This window comes from Ovis canadensis, chromosome 1 (genome assembly GCF_042477335.2).
Source record: "Ovis canadensis isolate MfBH-ARS-UI-01 breed Bighorn chromosome 1, ARS-UI_OviCan_v2, whole genome shotgun sequence".
Classification (NCBI taxonomy): domain Eukaryota; kingdom Metazoa; phylum Chordata; class Mammalia; order Artiodactyla; family Bovidae; genus Ovis; species Ovis canadensis.
This window is the reverse complement of record NC_091245.1, coordinates 178,781,953-178,808,521: the sequence shown is the minus strand read 5'-3', so window position 1 is coordinate 178,808,521 and position 26,569 is coordinate 178,781,953. Positions and strand designations below refer to the sequence as shown.

At 38.5% G+C, this 26,569-nt stretch overlaps 1 protein-coding gene across 2 annotated transcripts in view; it reads left to right on the top strand.

The window, feature by feature from the left end:
- The window catches only part of LOC138430807 (histone-lysine N-methyltransferase SETMAR-like), a 54,835-nt gene extending 46,781 nt beyond the window's left edge, over nt 1-8,054 (top strand). For both annotated transcript variants that reach the window (XM_069572832.1, XM_069572829.1), the window contains one exon: nt 7,000-8,054. In XM_069572832.1, coding sequence (XP_069428933.1) covers nt 7,000-7,209 — 210 coding nt within the window. In that variant the 3' untranslated portion in view covers nt 7,210-8,054. The remainder of the gene's footprint in view (nt 1-6,999) is intronic.
- Nucleotides 8,055-26,569: the final 18,515 nt, after the last annotated feature.

The following is a 26,569-nucleotide window of genomic DNA, read 5'->3' as shown; positions in this document are numbered from 1 at the left end:
AGTGTTATGATCTTTCATTCTAAAATGCTGCTCCTGGGAGAGGAGAGTCAGAGGTCCAAAGAGCCCAGCACCATCTGTGACAGCTCATACTCTTCAGCTCCTCGTGTCTCAGTCTGGTGCTGTGGAGGGCCTGATGCCTGTGGTGAGCAGCTCGCCATCAGCAATAACTCTTCTGAGTAACCTTTACATGTATTCTGCTGCTGAATCCTTTGTCTTTTACATCATCTGGTATTTTAAGTGATCTTAAAAATATCATTCATATAGAGCATTCATAAATGGTAAATTCCTTTCAGGGACCACATATTTACTTGTACAAACATGCTGGGGCTGCTATAACCAAGTATATCGATCAAACCTGGTGGCTTAAGACAAAAGAAATTTGCTCACAATTCCAGAAGCTAGAAATCAAAAATCAAGGTATTACAGGGCCAAGTTCTTTCCACAGACTTTATGGTTGAGTCAGTTCCATGCTTTCTTCTTAGTTTCTGAGTTGCCAGGAATCCTTGGTATTTGTTGGCTTATAGACACAGCATTCTAATCTCTGTCACTGTTGAGTTAACCAAAACTTCAGAAACAGAGACCTGATGGAAATAAAGAGGTATTTATTTGGACTTTGTTGGGACTACAGCCTGGAGACACAGATTCAAGAAACAATTCAGTTGTGTTCTGCTGGCCTACAAAATGGGGGGAAGTTTATAAAGGCAACAGAAATGCAAGGTTATAGAAACTGTTTTTCAAGAATTAGGATTGGACCTGGCGAGAAGTAAAGGTACCTTTTAATCAAGGATCCACTGGTGTTTCAAATGATTTCTGAGTTGTGAAGAGTGAGTGGGAGGACTTTGAAACTACAAAGTTTCAGCTAGCAGCTGCCATTTTGAAAATGGCTGGTAGTGTCCTTGAGTTTGATACAGCTTAGAGAAAATTCTAGTTCTCAGTGATGCAGAAACCTGTCTGAAATTGCATCCACAATGGCTAGCAGACTCCATTTCATATGATTGAACCATAGCTACTCCATTTTGATTTTTAAATAATCTCAAGTGTGTTATCATTTGTTATGTGACATTCTTCCTGTGTGTCTTCACATCGTCTTCCTTCTCTGTGCGTCTCTGTGTCCCTTTTACTCATCTTATACGGAGGCTAGTTGTATTGGCTTAGCATTCACTCTAATCTATGGGACCTCGTTTTAACCTTATTACCTCTGCATAGACCCTATTTATATATAAGGTCACATTCATAAACACCAAGAGTTATGACTTCAGCCCATCTTTTTGGGTGACACAATACAACTCATAACAATTGGTTTGAGAAAAGTAAGTAGTTTCCAAAAGAACCAGCCTAAAAAATGTATTCAGAATTATACTGAGAATAGAATCTAATAAGAATTTGAGATTAATGAAATCAGAAGGAAAAGCCACAAAGTCTCAGCTGTATGGTCCACCCATCTTTCAAGCCTAGCTTAGTTCTGCCTTTTAATTGAATGTTATTGAACTACTCTGAGGATCTTTCATATGACAATAAAATTTGCATTATATATCTTAATTTTTAATCAAATAGTTTTCTGTATTATACCCTAATTGATTCAAGTGTTTTGATTCTGTTCTCTTTTGAGAGCAGGCATCTTGGTATTTTTATGTCTCTGGGATCCTCCTGAATTTCTATTAGAATGTTAAAAGCATACAAGTTTCCCATAAACATTTATTGGTTTAAACCAAAAATATGTAAGGGTGTGGTTATATTGGCAGTAAGTTTGGCAGGAAGTTATTTTCCCAATTGGCCATTTAGTTTTCAGCGTTTGAGTCACAACTAAGATGTCCCTTCTGTAAGAAGATATTTTTCCACTAATCAAAATTACATTAATTGCCCCTCTTATGAGCTCCCATGCAACTCTGAGATATGCTTGAAAGTGAAAGTGTTAGTTGCTCAGTAGTGTCCAACTCTTTGCAACCCCATGGACTGTAGCCTACCGGGTTCCTCTGTCCATGGAATTCTCCAGGCAAGCATATTGGAGTGGATAGCCATTCCCTTCTTCAGGGGATTTTCTTGACCCAGGGATTGAATCCTGGTCTCCTGTATTGCATGCAGATTCCTTATCATCTGAGCCACCAGGAAGCCCCTGAGATATGCTTACCACACCCTATTTTAATTTTCTGGTGACTTGTTCCTTTCCCATACTGGGTTGTGAGCTCTACCAGGGCAGAGACTGTGCCTTGTCACTATAGCATTCCCAGAATCCAGAATAGTGGCTCGTCTATGGCTGGCACCGAATAACTAATTGAGGAATTAGATCAGAGAATGACTAAACACTTGGCTGAATAATTTCCTCTCCCTGGCTTTATTTTTCTTATGTGTAAAATAAGCAAAGAGAAATGGTGATTCTTAACAGAGGCCTGCCTACAATTCCAACTGAGGCTAGGTAAACATGGACGTGGTTAGACAGCTGAACCAATATGTGTGACCTTCCTTTCTATAGGGCTTAGGGAACTGTGATTAGGCCATTGGTCTCTACAGTAACTCTGGCCAGGTTGGCAGAGAGCTCTATCCTGGAGTTCAGTTTCACACAGGCTCTGAGGAGGAATCCAGCTGACATTGTTAAAGTTCCAGTGCATAAAATTCTAAGCATGACAGGACAATAAGATATTCTGTTGGTGACAAATAAATAGGAGCCAAGATGCTCAATAGTCAACGTCCATCAATTTATTTCCATCTGTTCATATCTACTTAACTACCCTAAGTTTATTTAGAGCCAATTATCCATGGCAACAACAGTCCCTCTGAGAAGTTTGTAATTTTTTCATAAAAAAACTCAATGAAAATTCAAAACCAAGGGACACCACAGTGTAATTCCCAAACTAGTTATTGTTAATTACAAAATAAAATTAGATCTGCCAAAGGGGAAGCAATGAAATGCACTCCACTCTTTTATTAAGGCATTAGGAGCAAGTGTAAATTTCTTCAGAAAGAGACTCTCATGTTGAAGGTTATGGATGAAGCCAACAAATCATGCTTGGCTACTGCTTTGAAAATCCTGAATTTCTTCATCTTATCTGAGCAAAAACAGCAAAACCATTACTGTCAAGTATATGAAAAAATCAAAATATTGGGCTTTTCCCTCATTGGTGCATTAGAAACAATTCTTAGTGAACCTTTTAAGATGAATTTTATTTTCTTCCCTCTGAGAGTCAGACACGACTGAACAACTAAACACTGCGCATACAAGGTGCTTGATAAACTAATTAGCTGGACAAGAATGTGATGCACCAATAATTAAGTTTAATGTATCTATTGGCTAATAGTCAATCCAGTCTGAAGGTTTTGCAGACTTGAAATTTTCCATCTTACTGGGCATTTCATTTGGGGTCCTTACCATTATCTCATACTCTTCATATTTACCAAACTAATCATCCTTCCAGCCTGTTCTACCTTAACTATTGCTGAAGGTGATATTGCTGTTTCTCCATGCACACTGACTAGAAACTTTGAAGTCTTTGTTGTAGCCTCCTTTTCTTTTAGAACATTAATATATGTCAGCATTATTTGTGTTATTAAAAGGATGTCATGTTTTAAAAAATTATTCTTTACTAGGTTTCAAGTGCCTATTCCATTCTCTTCACTACATGTGACCACTGTCATTTCTGTTCTTGTATTATGCATTAATTACTATAATAGCCTCCTAATCTATTTCTTCCACTTTCCCACATCACTGATTAATCATCCTAAAAATACTGGCTTTATATTCTAAGCTTTGCTAAAAATGTTTCTCTATTAACTTTCCTTTCTGCATTGTGACTTACTTTCAAGTTTTGTTTTTTAATTGTTCATTTCTAATACTTAGAATACTTATCTTACAGCAATGTAACAGATCAAATAATCTAACTGCTCTTAATAAATCTTCATAAAGTAAGATAATAGCATAATAAATCTTAGATGAAAGCTCAAGATATCAGGCAGATATAAGCAGAACTATCCTGCTTGAACGGGAAGGGGAGAGTAGTAGCCTGTAGGTGAGATCAACCTGCTAGCCATTCCCACAACCTAAGCAAAGGATCACTCCCTTCTAGAAAGCGTCCCAGGTTTCTCAGCCTCCATTAATGTGGCCTTTCTCTCTAGTCATTGTGTATCTTATTAAGCACTATAGCATTATATCTTTTTTGTTTGTTTTGCTTTTGTCTTTTCAAAACTAAAGTACAATTGATGTGCAGTATATATCATGATATCTTTTTATAAATTTGATATCCTTACTCTCCCCATAAGCTCCAAATTGTCCTGATATAATGCAACGAGAAACATTGATTGATTATTACCAAACAAAACGTGAATCAAATTTCAGAATTTGAGGTAAAGGACCTCTTGTTCAGTAGGCAGTATGTATATTTAAGTAGTGAGAAGGCAGTTATGCACCTTAACCCATGAAGAACTGAGCAAGCACCTAATGTACACTGTGGGTATCTAGTCAAATGAAACTTTGAACACTCTTGTTCTGACACATGCGTAATGAGCATTACTTTCAAAAACAGTTAAGAGGCAGTCATGATTGTTAGGTAGTGAAATTATTTTAGTTAGTATGAATTTCCCACATTTGAATTATTTTTCATCTTCTCTCTCCTGATACCATAAATAATTAATTTACAAGCAGTACACATTAAACACCTGCTAATGCCAGTTACTGTTGGATATAGTATACAAGTTAATTTTTGTCTCCAGTGTGCTCACAGTGTTATACAGATACACACACAACACGCATTTGCATGTATAATATACATATATTAGGCCAAGCCCTATGCATCAAACAAAGTCTAAACTGGAACATGGATATACTGGAAACATTTAAAACTGAAAACATTTAATATTGGGAGTTGGTTACACAGGTTATAGACTCTCTGGGGATCCACAGAGCAGATGATGAGTCAACCAAGAGATTAGCATCAGAAGGAAGCCTCTATCAGCTGCAAGAGAGACAAGGAGGTCTGTGATCCCACAGTGCCTGGACCATATTGGCCTGTCCAATAGGAGCTGCTGTCACAGAGAAAACATGGTCATTGACAAATATACCACAGGAAATGGAGAAGGAAAAGAAATATCTCATTTTACCTGCTCCTCCTGTCCTTTCTTGTTTACATTTAGTGTTTGGTTACTGCATTCCAATTAGCTAAGTCTACCCAAAAGTGTTGGGGCAGCAGAGTCTAGAAAATAGTTCTTATAGAACAAAAGCAGAGAAGAGGAAAGGGGAAGACGTTAGGTAGGAAACCAACAGGCACCTCTTTGTCAAGTGATGTTATATTGATATAACTGAGACTTGTAGCTTTATTTGCTCATCTCAGATATTAATGTCTTACTATGTTTATCATTAACATCTATCTACTTTGCTTTCCTTTTTTCAATTTCTGAAAAATTATTTTATATCACAAAAATGATAATGCTCACTTTAAAGAATAATCTATATGCTGCTGTTTATTAAAATAAGATGAACATAATATACACATATTGATGCTTCTTTTACAAGAAAATCTGTGATTAGTGATATAATTAATTCTACAACTACACTGTGATGTCCTAATCAGTAACCCTTCTCCCCCTGTAGGTATCTGTGAAACCCTTAGGTAGGTGTGATTAAGGGGAAAGTGTACAACTTTGTTCTGTTCAGAGCTTGAACTGAACTGTAGGTGTTTTGAGAGATAAACCTGCGTTTTATATGTGTGCATGTGTACTTGTAAAAATAGGACTAGAACCAGGCATGCATGCATTTGCTGAATGAATGAACTGCTTTGTGCTCTAGAAGGAAATCAAGGAGCAAGAAGCAAGGTTTGGAAGGGCCTGTGATGGCGGCTGAGCTTCTGTTTGAGAAGAATAGATTCCAGTTTCAAAGATGGTAGATGATGGTACCTTCCCCTCCATCAGCTACTGGAAACAGATTATCAGGAGTCACAACCTATTTCGCTCAAATCATCTCTTCCAAATGAAGATAAAGGAGGAAAAACTAGAATCAATGTTTGTTTTTTGTTGTTGTCGTTACCCTAAAAATGGTAGGATATACTATATTCTTCATCATTTAATGTTTCTTAAGTCTGTGATGGGTAAACAATGGAAACAGTGACAGACTTTATTTTCTTGGGCTCCAAAATCACTGCAAACAGTCACTGCAGCCATGACATTAAAAGATGCTTGCACCTTGGAAGAAAAGCTATCACAAACCTAGACAGCATATTAAAAAGCAGAGACATAAAGGTCCATCTAGTCAAAGCTATGCTTTTTCTGGTAGTCATGTATGGATATGACAGTTGGACCATAAAGAAGGCTGAGCACCAAGAACTGATGCTTTTGAAATTGTGGTGTTGGAGACTCTTGAGAGTCCCTTGGACAGCAAGGAGATCAAACTGGTCAATCCTAAAGGAAATCAACCCTGAATATTCATTGGGAGGATGATAGTCAAGCTGAAGCTCCAATACTTTGACCACCTGATGTGAAGAGCTGACTCCCTAGAAAGACCCTGATGCCACGAAATACTGAAGGCAGGAGGAGAAGAGGGTGACAGAGGATGAGATGGTTGGATGGCATCATTGACTCAATAGACATAAGTTTGATTGAGCTCTGGGAGATGGTGAAGGACAGGGACGCTTGGTATGCTGCAATCCATGAGGTTGCAAAGAGTCAGACATGACTGAGAGACTGAACAATGAGTTTGTGATACAGAAGTCTTATGATCATTTGGCAGATTAGAAAATTAATGCTATCTGTCTATCTATCTATCAGAAAAGTTAAACAGGTTACACGGCAAGTGATTGGTAGGGCCAAGTTTACAACCCAGGCATGGAGAGCTGAAAAGAAAATAGTATTAGGTTGGAATGAAAGTAATTGCAGTTTTGCATTGTTGAATTTGCCCTTTGATATGGGGATACATTCTTAAGTAAATATGGTGATGTTATACATCATTTTAATGTGCATTTCTTGCTTTATCGTATTTTCCTAATGACATTATTTTTGTGTATTTTATACTTATTTTAGACTATGGAATTGATGTTAGACAAAAAGCAAATTCAAGCAATTTTATTATTCAAGTTCAAAATGGATTGTAAAGCAGCAGAGACAACTTGCAATATCAACAATGCATTTGGACCAGGAACTGCTAATGAACATGTAGTCGAGTGGAGGTTCAAGAAGTTTTGGAGAGGAGGTGAGTGCCTTGAAGATGAGGAGCTCAGTGGCCAGTCATGAGAAGTTGACAATGACCAGTTGACATGATCATCAAAGCTGATCCTCTTACAACTACATGAGAAGTTACTGAAGAACTCAGTGTCAACCGTTCTGTGGTTGTTCAGCTTTTGAAGCAAATTGGAAAGGTGAAAAACCTTGATAAATGGGTGCCTCGTGAGCTGACCAAAAATAAAAACTGTCGTTTTGAAGTGTTGTCTTCCTTTATTCTATGCAACAACAAACCATTCTCCTATTGGATTGTGATGTGCAACAAAAAGTGGATTTTATTTGACAAACGCTGGTGATGACCAGCTCAATGGTTGGACTGGGAAGAAGATCCAAAGCATTTCTCAATGCCAAACTTACACCAAAAAGAAAAAAAAAAGGTTATGATCACTGTTTTGTGGTCTGCTGCCCACTGGATCCATGACAGCTTTCTGAATCCTGGTGAAACCATTACATCTGAGAAGTATGTTCAGCAAATAGATGAGATGCACTGAAAATTGCAATGCCTACAGCTGGCATTGGTCCACAGAAAGGGCCCAATTCTTCTCTATGACAACGCCTGACCGCATGTCATTGTAACCAAAGCTTCAAAAGTTGAATAAATTGGGCTACTTGGTTTTCCTCATCTACTATATTTACCTGACTTCTCGCTAACAGTCTGCCACTTTTTCAAGTATCTAGAAAACTTTTTGCAGGGAAAATGCTCCCACGACCAGCAGAATGCAGAAAATGCTTTCCAAAAGCTTGTCAAGTCTCAAAGCACAGATTTTTAAGCTACAGGGATAAACAAGCATTTCTCTTTGGCAAAAATGTGTTGAATGCAATGGTTACTACTTTGTTTAATAAAGATGTGTTTGCTGCTGCTGCTACTGCTAAGTTGCATCAGTCATGTCCGATTCTGTGCAACCCCATAGACAGCAGCCCAGCAGGCTCCCCTGTCCCTGGGATTCTCCAGGCAAGAGTACTAGAGTGGGGTGCCATTTCTCTCTCCAATGCGTGAAAGTGAAAAGTGAAAGTGAAGTTGCTCAGTCATGTTCGACTCTTAGTGACCCCATGGACTGCAGCCTACCAGGCTCCTCCATCCATGGGATTTTCCAGGCAAGAGTACTGGAGTGGGTTGCCACTGCCTTCTCCGAAGATGTGCTTGAGCCTAGTCATAATGATGTAAAATTCACAGTCCAAAACCGCAATTACTTTTGCACCAAGCTAATACAGAGTATCTCAATTTCCATACAGGAGGCCTAGAATAACTGAAGCCAGTTAGAGAACTCACTTCGTGAAGCACACTAGAACTCTTGTCACCTAAATAATTACCCCAATTGTTCAAAATATTCAATGGGAGAGGCACTTATATCTCACAGTTAAAGAGAAAAGAAGCCTTATAAAGCAAATTGGACTGTAATTGTAAAACTATTAGCGTGAATAGTTTTAAATCAATGTGCCAACGACTGCTTTGAGCTTTAAATAAAAAAGAGGCTTAGCAGGCAGAAAGAATGCATCAGAAGTAGTGACTAAAGAGAGAAGAAGGTAGTAGAACAATAGCTCTATGAACACTAATGACAGATTTCAACAATTTAGTTGTTACTTCCAATTTCAACTCTGGATAGGAAAACCAAAGCTGAGGCCCTGCTATTTTGCTTTGGGAAATATCGCCCCAGTTCTCCCATGGGATCACCTCTCTTTCACCTGTTGGTAATATCAGGCTTTGAGTTGAAAACTGTTTGAGAAAGAGCTTCTCCCTCAAAAGAAAAAAAAAGTTTAGATATCACAACTTGAGAACATTAAGGACAGTTGTGAAAGAAGCACTGAAATGGGGCTTGGGAGCCCCAAGTTTATTCTGGCTCTTTCTCCTGTAGTGCCTCCTTCATTTCACCTCTGAACCTCCCCTTTTTTATTTCAGTTGGACCAGGATCTGAGTATCTTATTAACTGGAGTCCTTCCAACTCTTAACATTTTTATGGGGAGATGCATTTTGCAGCATAATTTGATTTTTATCACTCCTCATTTTTGTTGTCATCTCTTAAATCATTTTAATTTGTGGGAGCACCTATAACATTAGAGGATGGTTGAGCCTGGTGAGCTGTGGTTAATTACAGGTAAACAGCATTTTGAGGTGAGGCTGTGAGGTAGCACAAGCCTATGTTACTTCTAATTATTTTACACTGGGTTATCATTAGGAGAACTTGTTTCAAAATGTCTTTCTCCAACAGCTTATAGAGGTGACCATAGACATAATTAAGATAATATGGGATCAAGATATCACTGTCAGACTCTTATTATGGTGACCTATTTAATTTCTTTACCTTGAGACCCACCTGAAAGTCCTGAGGCTGGAAAAATGGCTGTGAATCTCCAAAGCGGAAAAGGTTATGATCTCTAGAGAGGGGACCCAGGGAATCTAAAGAGAAAGTGCCTAGTACCTGTTCATGTAGAGATTCATAGTCTTTGTTCATACACCAAACTTTCAGAGACTTGTCAGCACACAGGGATATCTGGCTACACTAATGTGAACTCTTCATTTTGTTGTAAGAGTTTTGCAGTGTGAACTTTCCTGGTAGTGACAGGTATAAATTCTAGTGAATTTATCCTCCCCACTCCAGGAACTATATTTATGACAGAAAATAAAGCAATAAAGCTATCTGCTGGTCCACAGATGCAAATTTAATTTTTTAAAAAAAATTATTTCCTTTGTTATTTGCAAGGATATCCAGGGAGCCTATAATGAGGAGACTATCTAGAATGTGAGTTGTAAGGGCCTTTTTCACCCGCTTGGAATATAGAACACATAAAAAAGAGCTAATATAAAGTATAAGCTTTGCCTCCAAATGATCATGTAAGAAAGTGTTTATAACCCATGAGGTGCTTAGAGTTTGAGGTGAGAAATGGTAGGATAGAATCTAGCTCATTGATTGACTCCTAATCCCCATCACAGCACAGTAGTAATAAGGGACATACACAAATCCAAAGGCTTATTGTAACACCATTCATTCAAATATTTAATCAGTACATTCTGTAGGCTAGGCAATATTTTAGGCTCCGAGGACATAGTGTGAAGAAGACATTTAGACAATATCTCTTCATTCATGGAAATTATTTTATTGTGAGCAAAAGAGTAAATAAATATGCATTCTAGTACTACATAATGTAATGTCATCTACTAAAATACACTTGGGTAAGATGATAGAGCAAGAGGGTTGAAGGTTAACATTATGCAGTGTGGTATTGGGAGTCCTGACTGATGAGATATTTCAGCAGGTAACTGAAAAGTTAGGGAAGCAATAAAATTGGTATTTGAAAGCAAACCTTTACATATTTCATTAAGCTTAAGACTGATATGACTATTCTGTTTTCTATACCTAAAATTTCCACTTCCTTCTCAAATTTTAGCATTTAAGACCCAATTCATGATATACTTTGGTTCTTGGTATAATTTAGCATAATCTTGGTAAAATTCCCCCATTTTAGTCTGAAGATCCCTTTCTTGACTTTCACAGTGCAACTAATAACTTTTCTTCTTTCTTGAGAAAAATAGAATCAACACAGGTGATAATGAAGTGGGTTGCATGAAGCTTTGTAGGCCCTTTTTAAAACACAAAATATTATAGTGAGTATTTCTAGCAACATTTTTGTGAAAACTTTCTTTCTATAGAAATTTTCCTTCCTAAATTTGTTTATGCTTTATTGTTGTTCAATTGCCAAATCATGTCCAACTCTTTGCACCTCCATGGACAGCAGCATGCCAGGCTTTCCTGTCCCTCACCATCTCCCAGAATCTGCCCAGGTTATGTCCACTGAATCACTGATGGCAAATAACCATCTCATTTTCTGTCTCCTTCTGTGTTCAATCTTTCCCAGCATCTAGGTTGCTGAGACTAAAAAATGTCTACCCACTGCAACTGCCTCAAATGAGATCCCAGAGTTACAAGTGATTTTTACCACTTTCCATCATTCCTCCACAAGTGGAGGTGCTCACCTCAGAGTCACCCTGTGTGCGTCAGGCAGAATGTTCTGTCTACCCCCAATAACAATAAATGGATGGCCTGAATGATTTGGACTTTTTTAAAAGCAAATTTTTAAAGGCTGTGGTACAAAATACCACATAATATAAAATTTACAATAGTAACCATTTCTAAGTGTATAGTTCAGTTGTATTAAGTATATTCACATTGTTGTGCAACCAGTCTCCAGAACGTCATCTTACAAAACTGAAACTCTGTACCCATTAAACAGTAACTCCCTATTTCCCTCGCATTTCAGCCCTTGCAAACACCATTCTACTTTCTGTTTCTATGAATTTGCCTACTCCTGGATTTGTATATGTGATATCACACAGTATTTGTCTCTTTATGACTGGCTTATTTCACTTAGCCTCATGTCTTCAAGATTCATCCACGGTGCAGCATGTGTCAGAATTTCTTTCCATTTCAAGACTGAATAATATTCCATTTTGTGTATTACATATACATATATATCAAGTTTTCTCATTCCATTTATAAAACAGTTTTATTGATATATAATTGATATAAGATGCTGAACACATTTCACATTGAAAGTGTTCAATTTTGTAAATTGAGATGTATGAATATACTCATGAAACAACCACTACTATCAACGTAGTGGACATATTTTCTTGGGATCCAAAATCACAAAATCATGACTTCAGGACTGTGACTGTAGTCATGAAATTAAGATGCTTGATCCTTGGAAAAGCTATGAAAAACCTAAACAGCATATTAAAAAGCAGAGACATTATTTTTCCAATAAAGGTCTGTATAGTCAAAACTATGGTTTTCCAGTAGTCATGTAGGGATGTGAGAGTTGGATCATAAAGAAGGCTCAGTGCTGAAAAATTGATGTGTTCGAACTGTGGTATTGGAGAAGAGTCTTGAGAGTCCCTTGGACTGCAAAGAGATCAAACCAGTAAATCTTAAAGGAAATCAACATTGAATATTCATTAGAAGGACTGAAATTGCAGCTGAAGTTCCAATACTTTGGCCACCTGATGGGAAGGGCTGACTCATTGGAAAAGATCCTATGCCAGGAAAGACCGAAGGCAGGAGAAGAAGGGGATGACAGAGGATGAGATGGTTGGTTGGCATCACTGACTCAATGAAGATGAGTTTGAGCAAACCCAGGAGATGGTGTTCCCTGGGAAGCTTGGTGTGCTGAAGTCAATGGGGTCTCAAAGAGTCAGACACAGCTGAGCGACTGAACAGCAACAATCCATCACTTGTGAAAGTTTCCTCTTGTCCTTTCTAATCTCCCCTTCTAGTCTTCCCTGAACTGGGAAACAGGAAGACTGCAAACTCTGATCAAACCTGTTTTCCACTACATTTTTAAGAACTGCTTCTGTCACTCCATGTAATTAACTTGAGATTCATCTATATATTGCATATATAAACATTTCTTTCTTTTTACCACTGATTAGTATTCTATAGTGGAGAAGGCAAAGGCACCCCACTCCAGTGCTCTTGCCTGGAAAATCCCATGGATGGAGGAGCCTGGTAGGCTGTAGTCCATGGGGTCGCTGAGTTGGACACAACTCAGTGACTTCACTTTCACTTTTCACTTTCATGCATTGGAGAAGGAAACAGCAACCCACTCCAGTGTTCTTGCCTGGAGAATCCCAGGGATGGCGGAGCCTGGTGGGCTGCCATCTAGGAGGTCGCACAGAGTCAGACACAACTGAAGCGACTTAGCAGCAGCAAGTATTCTATAACGGGCTTCCCAGGTGGCACAGCAGTAAAGAATATGCCTGCCAATGCAGAAGACACAAGAGACACATTTTTAATCCCTGGATTGGGAAGATCTCCTGGAGAAGGAAATGGCAACCCAATCCACTATTCTTGCTTGGAAAATCCCATGGACAGGGGAGCCGGCAGGCTACAATCCATGGGGTCACAGAGCATCAGGCTTGACTGCATGACTGAGCATGCGCAGTATTCCATTGTACCAATATATAACAGTTTGTTTATCCATTCACCTGTGATATATTTTTATAAATTATACATACATGAGTATGGCCACTACGATTAAAAATACATGAATGTTATAAATATGTGTATTTAAGTCTTTCTGTGAATATTCTTTTATTTCTCTTGGATAAATACCTAAGAATTGAATGACAAGATGCTATGCTAGATGTATGTCTAACTTTTAAAGAAACTGTCAAAGTGCTTGAAGAATTTTACATTCCTATCAGTTTATATTAATGGTTCCAATTCCTCTACATTCTTGCCAGTGCTTGGTATGTCAGTCTTTGAATTTTAGCCATTATACAAGGAGTACAGTGATATCTGAGTTTGATTTTAATTTGCCTTTCCTACTGACTTATTAAGGTGAGAAAAAGAAAGATGAGCAACTTTTTATGTGATTATTTATCATTTTGGTGAAGTATTTGTCAAAATCCCTTGTCCACTTATTATTGAGTTGCTTGCTTTATTACTGAATTTGGAGCTTTACAAAATATATTGTGGGCCGAAGTCCTTTAGCAAATAAATGACTTCCAAATATTTTCTCCTAGTCTATAGGCTTATGTTTTTATTCTGCTAATTATGCCAGAAAAGAAAGATATTTTATTTTGATGAAGTCTAATTTATGTATTCTTTTCTTGTATGGATAATACTTTTGATATTATCTTATTTCTAAGAAATTAGCCTAGTCCAAGAAAGAGGAGAGTGAAAAAGTTGACTTAAAGCTCAACATTCAGAAAACGAAGATCATGGCATCTGGTCCCATCACTTCATGGGAAATAGATGGGGAAACAGATGGGGAAACAGTGGAAACAGTGGCAGACTTTATTTTTTTGGGCTCCAAAATCACTGCAGTTGGTGATTGCAGCCATGAAATTAAAAGATGCTTACTCCTTGGAAGGAAAGTTATGTCCAACCTAGACAGCATATTCAAAAGCAGAGACATTACTTTGCCAACAAAGGTCCGTCTAGTCAAGGCTATGGTTTTTCCAGTGGTCATGTATGGGTGTGAGAGTTGGGCTGTGAAGAAAGCTGAGCACTGAAGAATTGATGCTTTTGAACTGTGGTGTTGGAGAAGACTCTTGAGAGTCCCTTGGACTGCAAGGAGATCCAACCAGTCCATTCTGAAGGAGATCAGCCCTGGGATTTCTTCAGAAGGAATGATGCTGAAGCTGAAGCTCCAGTACTTTGGCCACCTCATGCGAAGAGTTGACTCATTGGAAAAGACTCTGATGCTGGGAGGGATTGGGGGCAGGAGGAGAAGGGGATGGCAGAGGATGAGATGGTTGGATGGCATCACTGACTCGATGGACGTGAGTCTGAGTGAACTCCGGGAGTTGGTGATAGACAGGGAGGCCTGGCGTGCTGTGATTCATGGGGTCGCAAAGAGTCAGACATGACTGAGCTACTGAACTGAGCTGAATTCTGTATAGATTTTCCTATAGAATTTTATAGTTTTAGGTTTTACATTTAGTTTTAAGATCCATTTTAAGCTTTTAAAAATTTATAGATATTAAGCTTTTCTGTATTATTTCATTTTTTTTAAACTTTAACATAAGCATATACAGTTGTCCAAGTATCATTTATTGAAAAGGTAATTTTTTCTCCACTGAATTAATCTTGCCTTTTGTCAAAAGTCAGTTTTCTATACATGTGTGTGTCTATTTCTGAACTCTGTTTTGTTGCATTGATCTATTTGCCTACCTTTATGCCAATTCAACCCATCTTGACTACTATAACTTGAAGAACTCTTAAAACTGGAAAGTCCTTTCAAAGTTGTTTTAACTATACTCTGCCAATTGCATTTCCATGAATTTTAAAATTAGCTTTTCAATATTTTCAAAAATGCTATTGAGATCTTGGATAGAATTTTATAAAATATATAAACCAATTTGTGGAAATTAGTATTTTAAAATATTGAGCTTTCTGACACATGTACCTTGTATATATCACTTTCTTTTTTTTTTTTTAAAGGAATTTTCACTTCTCTCAGCAATATATTGCAATTTTCAGTGTAGAGGTTTGAACACATTTTGTTAGATTTACCCTTAAGTATATCGTAGTTTTTTGATGATATTGTAAATGATATTTTTAAATTGAAATTTCAAAATTATTTGCTAATACATAGATAAAACTGTTGATTTTTGTATGACTTTTATTCTGCAAACTTAGTTATAGTAGTGTTTTTGTAGATTCTATAGAATTTCTGGCATAGATAATTGTTTTTATTAGCTGTATGATTTTTGTAGATGTGCTGTATTAAGTTGAGGAATCTTCTTCCCATTCCCTTTGGACTAAGAATTTTTATCAGGAATAGATGTTAGATTTTGTCAAATGCTTCTTTTGGCATTTCTTGAGAATATCATATGGTTTTTCTTGGTTAGTTTGATAATAGAGTGAGTTATATTAATTGCTTTTTATATATAAAACCAACGCTGCATTCTCAGTATAAATCTCAAGTAGTGTGATTTATATTTTATAGGATTTGTACACGTGTGCTCAGTCATGTCCAACTCTTTGTGACCCCATGGACTGTGATTTCTAAAATTAAAAAATTACAACAACAACAATTTTAAGTATCTATATTGTACTTATGAAGTATATTGCTCTGTAGTTTTCTTTTTTACATAATTTTGTCTGGTTTTGGTTTCAGGATAATGCTAGATTTATTGTAGAACTTCTATTATTTTCTTCTTAACTATTTGGAAACATTCACCAATAAAGTCATGAAAGTGAAAGTGAAGTCACTCAGTCGTGTCCGACTCTTTGCGACCTGTGGACTGTAGCCCACCAAGCTCCTCCGTCCATGGGATTCTCCAGGCAAGAATACTGGAGTAGGGTGCCATTTCCTTCTCCAGGGGATCTTCACAACCCAGGGATCAAACCCCGGTCTCCCACATTGCAGGCAGACGCTTTAACCTGTGCACCACCAGGGAAGCCCTTAAATACAAGAATACAGTTTTTCAGAAAACCTCCTATAGAGACACAGAACTTCAGATCCAAGCACTAACATCAAAGATTTCAAGGGAGGAAAGGAAGCCAGGTTGAAAGAAGGGGGAGGAGGCCGGAGAGGGGGGCAAAAGGGGTGGCCTTACAGACGCCTCCTGCCACCTACAGTTACCCAGGCGTTATGGGACTTTTCCCTCGGCCTCCAGAGAAGGAAGGACTGGAACTCAGCCCTACCAGAAATCAGACCAGATCAGAACCAGAATTCGAGTTCTCTGCCAAGAGGAGGTGATCAGTCTCCAATCCTCAGGTCGGGCTGAGGGCCCTTCCACCAGATTCCTGCGTCCAGGACTGGGGGACTAGAAAAAGAGGGAAGGATAAGAAGGGTTAAGAATAGGAAAGAGAGAGAGAAGGGGAGAGAGGTCAATAAAGTCTCTTGTTCCTTACCGGTCGGGGCACTCTGGCCAGATGTCCACATCAGGAGGAGACCAGGGACAAAAGGGTCCCAGTTGCGGCCGCTGGGTCTGGTCCATTGGCAGGCAAGCTGGCCCCAGAGTACCCCGAGTGGTCAGGATGTCAGTCTCGGTGAAGAAGAATCCCACCAGAGTCGCCATTTGTTGCAGGAAGAGGGACCCCTTCCAGGGCCTGAAACTGGGCTCTTGTCTAACAGTCGGAAATGAATTGTCTGAGGAGACACATGTGCAGACAAAGCAAGAGATTTTATTGGGAAAGGGCACCTGGGTGGAGAGCAGCAGGGTAAGGAAACCCAGGAGAACTGCTGGTCAGTTCATAAGGTCATGGGGGCCTATTTATTTACTTTATGGACAATGTTTTTTGCTGTCAAAGAAATCTAATTAATAGATAGAAGGCTATTAGGTTATTTTTGGATTTGTGTACTTCAAAGAACTTTTCTAAGTGGCCAAATTTATAAGCATAAATTTATTTATGTTATTTTTTGACTTTTGCTTTTATATATATACATATATATATAATCTCATGATATCATTTCTCGCATTCCTGTTATTGGTCATATGAGTCTTTTTCTTTTTTCTTGATTAGTCTGACTGGGGATTCAGCAATATTATTGATCTTATCAAATAATTAGTCTTTTTAAAAATTTTATTGGTATTCTTTACTGTTTTCCTGCTTTCTACTTCATTGATTTTATTCTTTGATATTTCTTACTACTTAAAGTTGATTACTTATGATGCTTTAAAGTAAATTTTTTCAGTTAGTGGTTTGAAAGCCATACCATTTTGTTCATAGATAGCAGAATCAGGTAAAGTTAAATATTTGTCTTCTGGGTCTAAGACTAGATTCTGAAATTAATGAAATCTAATGTGTAACAGCAAACACCCTCTTCCAACAACACAAGAAAAGACTCTACACATGGACGTCACCAGATGGTCAACACCAAAATCAGATTGATTATATTCTTTGCAGCCAAAGGTGGACAAGCACTATACAAGCAGTAAAAACAAGACCGGGAGATGATTGTGGCTCAGATCATGAAGATTTTATTGCCAAATTCAGACTTAAATTGAAGAAAGTAGGGAAAACCACTAGACCATTCAGGTATGACCTAAATCAAATCCCTTATGATTATACAGTGGAAGTGAGAAATAGATTTAAGGGCCTAGCTCTGATAGATAAAGTGCCTGATGAACTATGGAATGAGGTTTGTGACATTGTACAGGAGACAGGGATCAAGACCATCCCCATGGAAAAGAAATGCAAAGAAGCAAAATGGCTGTCTGGGGAGGCCTTACAAATAGCTGTGAAAAGAAGAGAAGCAAAAAGCAAAGGAGAAAAGGAAAGATATAAGCATCTGAATGCAGATTTCCAAAGAATAGCAAGGAGAGATAAGAAAGCCTTCCTCAGAAATCAACGCAAAGAAATAGAGGAAAACAACAGAATGGGAAAGACTAGAGATCTCTTCAAGAAAATTAGAGATACCAAGGGAACATTTCATGCAAAGATGGGCTCGATAAACGACAGAAATGGTATGGACCTTTCAGAAGCAGAAGATATTAAGAAGAGGTGGCAAGAATACACAGAAGAACTGTACAAAAAAGATCTTCAAGACCCAGATAATCACAATGGTGTGATCACTCACCTAGAGCCAGATATCCTGGAATGTGAAGTCAAGTGGGCCTTAGAAAGCATCACTATGAACAAAGCTAGTGGAGGTGATGGAATTTCAGTTGAGCTATTTCAAATCCTAAAAGATGATGCTGTGAAAGTGCTGCACTCAATATGCCAGCAAATTTGGAAAACTCAGCAGTGGCCACAGGACTGGAAAAGTTCAATTTTCATTCCAATCCCAAAGAAAGGCAATGCCAAAGAATGCTCAAACTACCACACAATTGCACTCATCTCACATGCTAGTAAAGTAATGCTCAAAATTCTCTAAGCCAGGCTTTAGCAATATGTGAACTGTGAACTTCCAGATACTCAAGCTGGTTTTAGAAAAGGCAGAGGAACCAGAGATCAAATTGCCAACATCTGCTGGATCATGGAAAAAGCAAGAGAGTTCCAGAAAAACATCTATTTCTGCTTTATTGACTATGCCAAAGCCTTTGACTGTGTGGATCACAATAAACTGTGGAAAATTCTGAAAGAGATGGGAATACCAGACCACCTGACCTGCCTCTTGAGAAACCTATATCCAAGTCAGGGAGCAACAGTTAGAACTGGACATGGAACAACAGACTGGTTCCAAGGAGGAAAAGGAGTACGTCAAGGCTGCATATTGTCACCCTGCTTACTTAACTTGTATGCAGAGTACATCATGAGAAACACTGGGCTGGAAGAAACACAAGCTGGAATCAAGATTGCTGGGAGAAATATCAATAACCTCAGATATGCAGATGACACCACCCTTATGGCAGAAAGTGAAGAGGAACTAAAAAGCCTCTTTCTTGATGAAAGTGCAAGAAGAGAGTGAAAAAGTTGGCTTAAAGCTCAACATTCAGAAAATAAAACTCATGGCATCTGGTCCCATCCGTTCATGGGAAATAGATGGGGAAACAGTGGAAACAGTGTCAGACTTTATTTTTATGGGCTCCAAAATCACTGCAGATGGTGATTGCAGCCATGAAATAAAAAGACGCTTATTCCTTGGAAGGAAACTTATGACCAACCTAGACAGCATATTGAAAAGCAGAGACATTACTTTGCCAACAAAGGTCCATCTAGTCAAGGCTATGGTTTTTCCAGTGGTCATGTGTGGATGTGAGAATTGGACTGTGAAGAAAGCTGAGCACCGAAGAATTGATGCTTTTGAACTGTGGTGTTGGAGAAGACTCTTGAGAGTCCCTTGGACTGCAGGGAGATCCAACCAGTCCATTCTAAAGGAGACCAGTCCTGGGTGTTCACTGGAAGGACTGATGCTAAAGCTGAAACTCCAATACTTTGGCCACCTGATGGGAAGAGCTGACTCATTGGAAAAGACCCTCATGTTGGGAGGGATTGGGGGCAGGAGGAGAAGGCGACAACAGAGGATGAGATGGCTGGATGGGATCACTGACTCGATGGATATGAGTTTGAGTGAACTCCGGGAGTTAATGATGGACAGGGAGGCCTGGCGTGCTGCAATTCATGGAGTCGCAAAGAGTCGGACACAACTGAGCAACTGAACTGAACTGAACTTGTGATACCTTGTCAGGAACTAGAAGATTATATTCATCTGGATTTTATTTTTTATTAACATTGTATTTAAATAAGAAAATATATCTACAACAGAGTATGAATACAAAGCACATATCTCTGCATAAATTCTAAGTTGGTTCTTTTTGATTTATTTCTTCCACCTCAGTTGATCTTTTCTACAATTGATTAAAATTATCACAGAATCAATTTGACCTTTAACAAAATATCTCATGCTATATTTTTGCCTCCATCAAATTGTCCTCCATCTCCTCTTGTCCTCCTTATTTTCTTACTATCATTATCAGAGCCCTTTGGGCTTCCCAGACAGCACTAGTGGTAAAGAATCTGCCTGCCAATGCAGCAGACATAGGAGACTTGGGTTTGACTTCTGGGTCAGGAAGAACCCCTCGAGGCCATGGCAACCCACTCCAGTGTTCGTGTATGGAGAATCCCATGGACGGAGGAATCGGACAGACTACAGTCCATGTGGTCACGACTGAATTGACTTAGCATGCAAGCATCAGTGCCATTGACTGTGGTGTTGAACTGTGGTGCTGATCTGAGGCTGTGGCCCCAAGAGGGCAGGGGAAAAACCTCGTTGAGTATTTTCTCTCTTCTCAAACAGCTTGACTTTGGACTAGCACATAGTCACAGGAAGGGTGTTGTAACTAAAGTCTAACATTTCTAGCCATGTGATCCATATACTGTATTAATGATTTTATACACATTCTTTAATTCTTAAAATAATGATTCAAAGTATGTATTATTAAAAACAAAGTATGTATTATTATTATCTTCTATTTTACAAATGAAGGCATTGATATAAAAATAGTTTAAATGTTACTTCCAGGGTTGCACATTTTTATGTGGCTGAGGTGAATTTAAAGTCGTTTGTTTGAGCTTACAGTTTGCAGTAAGATTATCTCTTTTATCTAGAATTTATTGTACCATCTAGTCAGCACTTGTGTCTTACTCCACTCCACATTTTTCATGCCTAGATCAGTGCCCTGCATTGAGTATGCCAATGATAAAATTTAAGAAAAATTAATGAAGATTAGCGATAATAGTGATAGATTTTTAAAAGTGAATAAATGAATACAAGAATTTTAGGGGTCAAAAACTGGAAGTTTTGGAAGTCTGTGGTGAAAATGGTGGGTTGAACAGATTTTCTTGCTGCAGGACTTTTCAAAGGTTTTAAGAAGAAATATTTGTTGTGAATCTAGTCAAGTTGATATTTTGTAGCATGCAGCGTTTATTAAAGATATTTATGCACAGAATTCCTTTTCAGGGTAAATGCTTTCTTGGACTTTGGGAAAGTTTAAATTAATTTATAAAAGGAAATGGATTGAAACATTGTTAACAAACAATATTTTTAAACAGTGAAATATTAACTTTTATTCAGCAAAGAAATGAATATTTTCTTCAGCCTGGCATTTTCAGAACATCATAATTTGGAATGAAGTGATGATCCATAAAAAATTTTCTTATTAAATATGGCCTTGAAGCTTTTTGAACAATTTCCACATTAATACCTATGCAGTATATTATGCATTCAGTTCAGTTCAGTTCAGTCACTCAGTCATGCCTGACTCTTTGTGACTGCATGGAGCAGCACACCAGACCTCCCTGTCCATTGCCAACTCCTGGAGTTTACTCAAACTCATGTCCATTGAGTCAGTGATGCCTTTCAACCATCTCATCCTGTGTCATCCATCTGCTCCCGCCTTCAATCTTTCCCAGTATCAGGGTCCTTTCCAATGAGCCAGTTCTTCCCCTCAGCTGGCTAAAGTATTGGAGTTTCAGCTGCAAAGTCAGTCCTTCCAACGAATATTCTGGCCTGATTTCCTCTTGGAGGGACTGGTTGGATCTCCTTGCAGTCCAAGGGGCTCTGAACAGTCTTCTCCAACACCACAGCTCAAAAGCATCAATTTTTCGGCACTCAGCTTTCTTTAAACTCTCACATCCATACATGACTACTGGAAAAAAGACAGCTTTCACTAGATGGACCTTTTTTGGCCAAGTAATGTCTCTGCTTTTTAATATACTATCTAGGTTGGTCTTATCTTTTCTTCCAAGGAGCAAGTGTGTTTTAATTTCATGGCTGCAGTCGCCATCTGCAGTGATTTTGGAGCCACAAAAAATAAAGTCTGACACTGTTTCCACTGTTTCCCCATCTCCCATGAAGTGATGGAACCAGATGCCATGAGCTTCATTTTCTGAATGTTAAGCTTTAAGCCAACTTTTTCACTATCATCAAGAGGCTCTTTAGTTCTTCACTTTCTGTCGTAAGGGTGGTGTCATTTGCATATCTAAGGTTATTGATATTTCTCCTGGCAATCTTGATTTCAGCTTGTGCTTCATCCAGCCCAGCGTTTCTCATGATGTACTCTGCATATAAGTTAAATAAGCAGCAATATACAATGTTGATGTACTTGTTTCCCTATTTGGAACCAGTCTGTTTTTTCATGTCCAGTTCTAACTGTTGCTTCCTGACCTGCATACAGATTTCTCAAGAGGCAGGACAGGTGGTCTGGTATTCCCATCTCTTGAAGAATTTTCCTCAGTTTATTGTGGTCCACTAAGTCAAAGGCTTTAGCATAGTCAATAAATTAGAAGTAGACATTTTTCTGAAACTCTCTTGCTTTTTTAATGATCCAGTGGGTGTTGGAAATTTGACCTCTGGTTCCTCTGCCTTTTTAAAATCCAGCTTAAACATTTCTAAGTTCACATTTCACATACTGTTGAAGCCTGGCTTGAAGAATTTTGAGCATTACTTTCCTAGCATGTAAGATGAGTGCAACTGTGCAGTAGTTTGAGGATTCTTTGGCATTGCCTGTCTTTGAGATTGGAATGAAAACTGAACTTTTCCAGTCCTGTGGTCACTGCTGAAATTTCCAAATTTGTTGGCATATTGAGTGCAACACTTTCACAGCATCATCTTTTAGGATTTGAGATAGTTCCACTGGAATTCCATCACCTCCACTAGCTTTGTTTGTGGTGATACTTTCTAAGGCTCACTTGACTTCACATTCCAGGATGTCTGACTCTAGGTGAGTGATCACACCATCATGATTATCTGGGTCATGAAGATATTTTTGTACAGTTCTTCTGTATATTCTTGCCACCTCTTCTTAATATCTTCTGCTTCTGTAAGGTCCATGCCATTTCTGTCCTTTATTGTGCCCATCTTTCCATGAAATATTCCCTTGGTATCTCTAATTTTCTTGAAGTGATCTCACAGTAATCCAAGTCTATGCCCCAACCAGTAATGCTGAAGAAGCTGTATTTGAATGGTTCTATGAAGACCTATAAGACCTTCTAGAACTAACACTTATAAAGATGTCCTTTTCATTACAGGGACTGGAATACAAAAGTATAGAGTCAAGAAATACCTGGAGTCACAGGCAAATTTGGCCTTGGAGTACAGAATGAAGCCAGATAAAGGGTAATAGAGTCTTGCCAAGAAAATACACTGGTCACAGCAAACAGCCTCTTCCAACAACACAAGAGAAGACTCTACACATGGACATTGCCAAATGGTCAATACTGAAATCAGATTGATTATAATCTCTGTTACCTACAATGGAGAAGTTCTATACAGTCAGCAAAAAGAAGAAAGGGAGCTAACTGTGGCTCAGATCATGAACTCCTTATTGCCAAATTCAGACTCAAACTGAAGAAAGTAGGCAAAACTACTAGACCATTCAGGTATAACCTAAATCTAATCCCTTACGATTACACAGTGGAAGTGACAAATAGATTCAAGGGATTACATCTGATAGACAGAGTGCCTGAAGAACTATGGATGGAGGTTTGGGACATTGCACAGGAGGCAGGGATCAAAACCATCCACAAGGGAAAGAAATCCAAAAAGGCAAAACGGTTGTCTGAAGAAGCCTTACAAATAGCTGTGAATAGAAGAGAAGTGAAAGGCAAAGGAGAAAAGGGAAGATATATCCATTTGAATTCTGAGTTCCAAAGAATAGCAAGGAGAGATAAGAAAGCCTTCCTCAGTGAACAGTGCAAAGAAATAGAGCAAAAATGTATACTATCATATAAGAATCGAATCACCAGTCTATGTCCGATGCAGGATACAGCATGCTTGGGGCTGGTGCACGGGGATGACCCAGAGGGATGTTGTGGGGAGGGAGGTGGGAGGGGGGTTCTTGTTTGGGATCGCATGTACACCCGTGGTGGATTCATGTCAATGTATGGCAAAACCAATACAGCATTGTAAAGTAAAATGAAGTAAAAATAAAAATTTAAGAAAGTACACACACACACACACACACACACACACAAAGAATGGGAAAGTCTAGAGATCTCTTCAAGAAAATCAGAGATACCCAGGGAACATTTCATGCAAAGATGAACATACTTTATATTAAATATAATTTTAAAAGTATTTACTTAGAAGGGGCTGGGTGATGGAGAGGAAGACCTAAACCAATTTAATATTGCTCAGAAATGTGAGGAACAAAGTACAAAAATAGTTACCACTGCATCTGAAGAAAGGAGTCCTTAATAAAGTGATTGATCCACCTATCCTTTACCTGTAGCATAATCCCATTTGTATATAAAAAATTCCAGCAATATGACCCTATACCAATTACTTCCCAATTTAAATGGATTATATGTGTTAGAGTAATTAGAGATTTATGTTGAGGCTTCAATAGTGTAATCAATTATTTTGAGTAAGCTAAGCTGTTAACTCAGTAAAAATCAATATGATCATCTTAAAAGCAAGGGATCAGGACTTCCCTAGTGGCTCTATGGTTAAGAATCCACCAGCCAATGCAGGAGACACGGGTTTGATTCCTGATTCAGGAAGATCCCATATGTCACAGAACAATTAAGCCCATGTGCCACAAATATTGAGCCTGTGTTCTAGAGCCTGGGAACTGCAACTACTGAAGCCGTCGCACCCTAAAGCCTGTGCTCAGCCACAAGGGAAGCCACCAAAACGAGAAGCTCATGCAGCACAACAAGAGAGTAGCCCCTGCTCTCTGCAATTAGAGAAACCTCTCACACAGCAACAAAGACCCAGCACAGCCAAAAATAAATAAATAAAATAATTTGATTTTTTAAACAAGCAAGTGATCAGACTGTTTTTGTTTAATTTTACCTACAATTGAATGAAGTGATTCATTTAGTTTTGTGTGAAGATGATATCAGGCATTTGCAATGTGACAAAAATTGCTAGAGCAAGTAGGGGTGGCAGCGGTACCGAACCTCAGAATGGTATCTAGGAAATAAACTGTGCGCTTAGTTGCTCAGTCATACCCAACTCTTGGATATGACCCCATGGACTGTAGATCTGCCAGGCTCCTCTGTGTAGGGGATTCTCCAGGCAAGAATACTGGAGTGGGTTACCATGCCTTCCTCCAGGAGATTTTTCCAACCCAGGGATGAACCCACATCTCTTATGTCTCCCATATTACAGGTGGATTCTTTACCATCTGAGACACCAGAGAAGCCCCATATAATAGTGTCTAAAAAACATGTATTCAAAGGTATGAACTCTATTTGGACATTCATTCACTTTTTCCTTTGTTTATCCAGATCTTGTCACCTTCAGTGTCTGCATAACACATTGGACCCCAAGATAACCTCCTTGACAGATGCCTGTGATTTTAAATATGCGCTTTCTTGGTTCAGTATAACTCAGTGATTTAGAGGGGTAGAGATAGAACTAGATTCATCAATATAATACTGGAATATGATGGTAAACTTTATGGCAGAGTTAAGACTAAACAAAAGGTAGAGCCTCAGAAAGGATTTTCAGAGGAACTAATGCCTGAACTGTGGCTTGAAGAATGAATCGGAGTAAACAAAGCAGAAAAGAAAAGCAGGAGAGTGATAAAGCAAAGATTTGAGGAGAAATTCCTAGGGGGGTAGGGGGATATCCCTAGGGGGATAAAGATATACTAATAAAAAGATATTACAGATATGGGTATGTTTGAGGAACTACAAGTAATTCATTATGGCTAAGAAGAGAGTGTAGAAATATCTCCAGAAAGAATGAAGAGAAAGAACCAAAGCGAAAACAACACCCAGTTGTGGAAGGGGCTGGTGATAGAAGCAAAGTCCAATACTATAAAGAGCAATATTGCATAGAAATCTGGAATTTAGGTCCATGAATCAAGGTAAATTGGAAGCGGTCAAACAAGAGATTGTAAACATTGAAATTCTAAGCATCAGTGAACTAAAATAGACTGGAATGGGTTAATTTAACTCAGATGATCATTATATCTAAAATTGTGGGCAAGAATCCCTTTGAAGAAATGGAGTAGCCATCATAATCAACAAAAGAGTCGAAAATGCAGTACTTGGATGCAATCTCAAAAACGACAGAATGATCTCTGTTGTTTTCCAAGACAAACCATTCAATATCATGGTAATCCAAGTCTATGCCTCAACAGTAATGCTGAAGAAGCTGAAGTTGAACAGTTCTATGAAGATCTACAAAACCTTTTAGAACTAACACCCAAAAAAGATATCCTTTTCATTATAGGGGACTGGAATGCAAAAGTAGGAAGTCAAGAAACACCTGGAGTAACAGGCAAATTTGGCCTTGGAGTAGAGAATGAAGCAAAGGCCATTAGAGTTTTGCAAAGAGAACGCACTGGTCTTAGCAAACAACACAAGGGAAACTTTAACATGGACATCACCAGATGGTCAGCACCAGAATATGATTGATTATATTCTTTGCAGGCGAAGATGGAGAAGCTCTATACAGTCAGCAAAAGCAAGACCAGGAGCTGAGTGTGGCTCAGATCATGAACTCTTCATTGCCAAATTCAGAC